Source organism: Culex quinquefasciatus, chromosome 2 (assembly GCF_015732765.1).
Source record: "Culex quinquefasciatus strain JHB chromosome 2, VPISU_Cqui_1.0_pri_paternal, whole genome shotgun sequence".
Lineage (NCBI taxonomy): Eukaryota > Metazoa > Arthropoda > Insecta > Diptera > Culicidae > Culex > Culex quinquefasciatus.
The window spans coordinates 11414065-11420303 of record NC_051862.1 but is presented as its reverse complement, the minus strand read 5'-3'; the positions used below and the strand labels follow the sequence as shown (position 1 = coordinate 11420303).

General features: G+C 33.3%; 2 protein-coding genes across 2 annotated transcripts in view; one reads left to right on the top strand and one right to left on the bottom strand.

Moving 5' to 3' along the window:
• The window catches only part of LOC6045586 (innexin inx7), a 1956-nt gene extending 1321 nt beyond the window's left edge, over positions 1-635 (top strand). The window contains exons 3-4 of the mRNA XM_038257552.1: positions 1-149; positions 212-635. The exon at positions 1-149 is cut by the window's left edge and continues 389 nt beyond it. Of these exons, the coding sequence (XP_038113480.1) occupies positions 1-149; positions 212-521 (459 nt within the window). The 3' untranslated portion in view covers positions 522-635. The remainder of the gene's footprint in view (positions 150-211) is intronic.
• A 3875-nt stretch (positions 636-4510) lies between these two features.
• LOC6045587 (cytochrome b-c1 complex subunit 8) lies at positions 4511-5255 on the bottom strand. The gene is made up of 3 exons (XM_001862892.2): positions 5200-5255; positions 4775-4976; positions 4511-4707 (listed from the first exon to the last, which is right to left on the bottom strand). Exons 2-3 carry the CDS (start codon positions 4926-4928, stop codon positions 4613-4615), a joined length of 249 nt encoding a protein of 82 aa, XP_001862927.1. The 5' UTR covers positions 4929-4976; positions 5200-5255; the 3' UTR covers positions 4511-4612.
• Between the last annotated feature and the right edge of the window lie 984 nt (positions 5256-6239).

The window sequence follows — 6239 nt, the reverse complement described above, 5'->3', positions numbered from 1 at the left end:
ATCCAAAAGCACGATGCCCTCTGCGTTATGGCTCTGAACGTGATCAACGAGAAGATATTCACGTTTCTTTGGTTTTGGTACGCAATACTGATTACAATATCAATCCTTGCCCTGCTATGGCGATTGATCACGTTTTATTTGCACGGAAGGTAAGTAATACATTTAATTCTACGCAAAAACCTTAAACAAAGCACACCCTTAACCCTTTCAGATCAACGAAATTCAACGAACTCGTGTTTTCGTTCGCGTGGCCTGGCACCCTGGATTTTCACGGAATATGTGCAATCACGAGAAACTTCTCGTTCTCCGATTGGCTGTTCCTGTACTACTTGGCGCGCAACATGGATCGGCAAATTTTCGTGGCACTGTTCAGGGGGATCGTAAGCGGGACGACGCTGGAGCTGGATTCGCCCAAATCGATCCAGTCCGACGAGGAGGACTTTGCCTCGAGGAGCACCCCGGCTGCTTCCCAGCTGTTGGTGGTGGAGGTGCCGGAAAATGGCGAGGATAAAATGGGGTGAAGTGGCAGGTAGGAATATGGGAAGTGAATAGTTTTTAACAGATAAAAACACGTTTAGATAACTAAAGGCATACATGAAGTAAGTTAATAAATACTTATGACGATTTTTACGTTATTTTCAATGCAAAAATACTGACAAAAAATATCACAGAATAGTTTAAAGTTTTATGTGACATACAGGGCTGTGGAGTCGGAGTCAGAGCCGGAGTCGGTGGAGTCGGGTCTTTTTGGAGACCTGGAGTCGGAGTCGGAGCCTCAAAACTCGAGATATTTATCAGATGCCATGATGTTTTCGAAGCCTTTTTGTTGTGATTGGAACGCTCTTATAATGTTTTTTTTTTGAAAATTATTTTTATTAGGTCCTTTTCGGTACCAGGTCACAGTACCGACCGAGTCGGCTTTCGTAATTACATTTGACTTAATAATTACAGAGCTCTTATTATGTTATTTCACTAAGATCACTGAATTATTATTATTAGTTTTATTAAAGACACTTTACCATTGCAATGGCATTCGTGTCGTAAGATCACTGAATCATAATCTGTTAATCCTCCATGGTCAATGTTTGTATCCAGGTTTTTAAGCGAAGATGGTGTTCGAATTGTGAACGTCCGAAATGTCAGAATCTCTCAGTAGCACCAACATTAGAAAAAAATGTGGTTGTCGTGCTATAGAGTTATCTACGTGCGCATGTATTGCGTGTACGTACACGAAAAAGATTGAGGTTAAATTTTGTACCCACCAGCAAAACAAATGGAGTGCTAGTGTGCGTGAGCTCGGGCTTAGATAACTCTATGGCACAAATTTTTCGTAATGTTGGTACCACTGCATGACTTTGACATTTCGGGCGTTCACAATTCGAACGCCATCTTCGCTTAAAAATCTGGATACACTATACTGTAGTGTCATAACTCATAAAATAGTGAACAATTGTGGCTGTGTAGTCAAAAAATTAAAGCATATTAAAATGATTCTTTGCTGTCTCTTTTTGCTTGTAGTTATGTATTCTTTCAATTAAAATTTGACCAAATTTTATCAAACTCTTTCTTAAAAATTATACACACCGTCATCTTTTTGTCCAATAGCGAATGTCTTAGAGGTTTTCAGTAGATGATTTTTTTTTTTTTTTGAGTAGGAAAAATAAAGTTTCACTATCAGTACTTAACGAAAAAAAATGATTTTAATTTTTTTTAAATATGACAGTAATACTCTACCAATAAATTATCAACTATTATATCAATCTACTACTTGGAATGCAGTATGCTCATTTAGTATGTAAAAAAATCGAAAATAAATTCCAACTAATTTTGAAATAATCATTGAATTCATTGGATTTATCGATAACCTCTATGTTTACAATTTCTCTACAAAACTCTTAAAGTGTGGATCCTTAAAAACTATCGTTGAACAAGTCTATTTTTTTTTTGAAACGCCTTGAATCGGGGTGATATGATTTTAATTTATTTTTGAAATATCCGAATTTTCTCATACTTGGGTACTAAAGCCCTATGTCATTTTTTATGTGCAACGGTAAAAAACACGATTAAAAACCATTTCTGATCACTTTTTTTAATTTTAATGCAAAAAAAATGACAAGACACATTTTTTGATGGATCAACTATGGTCCCCTTGGAACGAGCTGTCAAGTAGGAGCTTTTCTGTCAAGAAGGACCGCGAGGTTAGTTTTTCAAAATTGATTTAAAAATCCATTTTAAAATCTTTGTGGTCGTACAAAGGGTCATTGTACTCAGAAAAATAAGCTTTATCGCATCAGCACTCTAAGCTTCATTTAAGGACCCAATTTACATGTTTAAAGTGTGTACTGGGAACAATGTCCATGATGGTCTTCTCAAATAAATTCAAAAGGGCTTTACAAAATAGTTTATTTGATAATTGTTTATTTCAAAACATATCTTTGAAAATTACTGTGTTTCTTTAAAAAAATTCAGCATGACAGTATGCAGGTTAGCTTTCTTTTAAAATTTCATAAAAAAAAATCCAATTAAAGTTTGGTCTAGCTAGCTTAGACCGTTGCAAATATTTTTTGAAGTTTATGTCCCTCGACTCTGACCAAAGTCGAGGGTGGGGGGGTCAAAAATTAAAAAAGCATCCAAATTTAAATTACTAGCCATGATTTTAACATTTTAATGAAAAAAGTGTTTTAAAATGCAATATACACCTGTCCAGTTGTCATCATTAGTTTCCAAAATATCTAAGTATTGACATTTTTTTTTTATAGAAATTCAAAACTTTTTTTAACAAGTCCAAACATGCTAAATATGATTATCAATGCAGAAAAATGCATTTTAGATTGTTTTCAGTTGATTAGACTTCTATTTTCATGGAATTTTTTAAAGTTTTTGGGATTTTTTTTTGTCTCCTGATTTTTCAGACCAATTTTGAAAGGGGTGACATAAACTTTGAAAAATATTTGCAACGGCTTTTATTAACTTAAAAAAATGAATGTAAATTTAAAGTAGTTGAATAATATGTAGGGTGCCCAAAATATGGGACATTTTTTCAAAACCTATTTTAGGACTCTGGGCCAAATATGAGCAAAATTGGTCAACATTTATCCATTGATACTCGGCGGTGAAGTTTGTATGAAAAAAAATAGAAAAAAATGTATGAAAGCAATTTTCTTATTGTTTGGTCTGCACGGAGCGCTAATTCCATCCAAATAATCCCAAAAGTGAGAATCTCATTGGAAATTTAATGCTCCTCAACTTTGTACAACATATCAAAGCTGTAAAACTCGATCCTGAAAAGTTATTAGCGATTTAAAAACACTTATCTACCAAGCTTTGTATGGTTCCATACCATTCTGTTTGAATATATAATTGGTATTTTTTTTTTTTTTCAAAACACCCTGCACATAAATGTCATCCCGGTTTACAGTATTCGCGCAAGTGTGTTCTGAAATGTAATTATTTTTATTTTTTTTTTAAAATAAAGATTAGGTGTCGTAGTCGGAGTAGGAGCTGGAGTTAACAATTTGTGGAAAGCTGGAGTCGGAGCCGGAGTCGGAGTCAGCTAGAGTTGGTAGGCTGGAGTCGGAGTCGGAGCCGGAGTCAACAGTTTGTGGAAAGCCGGAGCCGGCTTAACTCAGAAAGCCGGAGTCGGAGTCGCTTCAAATATGACCCGACTCCGCAGCCCTGGTGACATAGATAATATAAAAAATCAAAAGATGGTTACTACAAAACATTATAAGCGTTTGTTTGTCGAGCCATGGTTTTATTTTTTTGAAAAATATTTGTGTTTTGCAGAATGTTTTGTAAAAGCGAATTTGCAATCAAAATGCATTTTACAAAAAAATAAAATTCAAGTCTTTCCCATCCACTGCGTTCTGACATGATTCTGTCAGAATCGTTACAGAGTTGGAAATTCCAACAGATTTCTGACTGGACTGTTGGAGCGATACACCAGCATTTTTCTCGACTGGGTTGAAATTGGAGTCAACATGCAATGCAATTTTGTCCTAAAATGAAGCTTAGATTGCTGATATTATTGTTTTCAACGATAAAGCTTATTTTTCTGGGTACAATGACCCTTTGTACGACCACAAAGAGTTTAAAATGGATTTTTAAATCAATTTGGAAAATCTAACCTCGCGGTCCTTCTTGACAGCTCGTTCCAAGCGGACCTTAGTTGATCCATCGAAAAAATGTTGTCTTGTTAAAACAAATTGCATTAAAATGAAAAAAAAGTGATCAGAAATGGGTTTTAAATCGTTGTACATAAATATTGACATAGGGCTTTAATACCCAATTATCCACGCTCCCTAAATAAAAATGTGTGAATAATTGCGTCCACATATTACTACCAGCAAATCTTAAAAGATTTAGCAAGAATTAGGGGAAAAAAGTCATCTAATTGTAATTATCATTCATTTGGTAACGATATCCTGTTAGCTTACACTTTGTGTCAGGGCAAAGAAGGGTTTCCAACCCAATTGTTTCTTTCAAAATGTTGAACTGAAACAACCACAACTTTTCCTTCCAGTCGATCTCGTTTTATTTCCTTCCTAGTGTTGAATTTTACAGATAAGCATCATGATTGCATGGGATCTGAATCCCTGCATGCGGACGAAATTTAAACGTCGTTTTCGAAATCCTTCGGGTTCTTGCGGTTCAGCTGGGTGTGCAGAGTCTCGACGTAGTTGTACACCAGGTAGCCAACGACGAACGCTGTAAAATAAAAGAAACGTACCAGTTAAAATCAAGAGTTATCCAAAGGAATCTTCATATTTCTTACGCGGGGCCACAATGAAGATCTGCGACCGGATTCGCCGGAGCGTGTTCGGGATGGCCTTGGTCCACCAGTTGGCGAAGGCACGCTGCTCGAACGGCGAAATCTTGTGCGTCACGATGCCGCGCACCTTGGCCAGCTCACCGAATCCGTGACCCATGGCGGAAGATTGTTTCTGGGGATGGTCTCGCGAGCTAACAGACGGGAGCTGTGAAAAGGCAAAAGAACAACAGACACAAGGGTAAATTACATAACCAAAATGCGGCAAGAAAAAGGAAGTTTCTCGCTAGGTTCAATTGAATAATTTGGTATCTTTTTGTGTCCAACTCAACGCTGCACTTTTATCGACGGTTTCCAAAAATAAATTTGAATTTATACGGTGTTTTTCTCGATGAAAAACTTGAATTTTCCGAAAAATAATTTTCACCAACCTTCAATCGACAAGCGATGGAGACAATACAGAACTGTCAAACTTGATAAAAGGGATTTCACAATTAGGTCGACACCATACTGTCACTTTTTGCTGGAGAAATTGGGTCGTTCAGTTAGGGTGTCCTAAAACAAAAGGAAAGTGGTCAAAATCATGGTGCTCATGAGCGTCATGCCCTTGGTCATGCCTTAAACATCTAAAATTAGAAATTTCAAATTGTTGCAAAAAGTAAGAATTTAAGAATTAAAAAAATTTAAGAATTTAAGAATTTAAGAATTTAAGAATTTAAGAATTTAAGAATTTAAGAATTTAAGAATTTAAGAATTTAAGAATTTAAGAATTTAAGAATTTAAGAATTTAAGAATTTAAGAATTTAAGAATTTAAGAATTTAAGAATTTAAGAATTTAAGAATTTAAGAATTTAAGAATTTAAGAATTTAAGAATTTAAGAATTTAAGAATTTAAGAATTTAAGAATTTAAGAAGAATTTAAGAATTTAAGAATTTAAGAATTTAAGAATTTAAGAATTTAAGAATTTAAGAAGAATTTAAGAATTTAAGAATTTAAGAATTTAAGAATTTAAGAATTTAAGAATTTAAGAATTTAAGAATTTAAGAATTTAAGAATTTAAGAATTTAAGAATTTAAGAATTTAAGAATTTAAGAATTTAAGAATTTAAGAATTTAAGAATTTAAGAATTTAAGAATTTAAGAATTTAAGAATTTAAGAATTTAAGAATTTAAGAATTTAAGAATTTAAGAATTTAAGAATTTAAGAATTTAAGAATTTAAGAATTTAAGAATTTAAGAATTTAAGAATTTAAGAATTTAAAATCTAAGAATTTAAGAATTTAAGAATTTAAGAATTTAAGAATTTAAGAATTTAAGAATTTAAGAATTTAAGAATTTAAGAATTTAAGAATTTAAGAATTTAAGAATTTAAGAATTTAAGAATTTAAGAATTTAAGAATTTAAGAATTTAAGAATTTAAGAATTTAAGAATTTAAGAATTTAAGAATTTAAGAATTTAAGAATTTAAGAA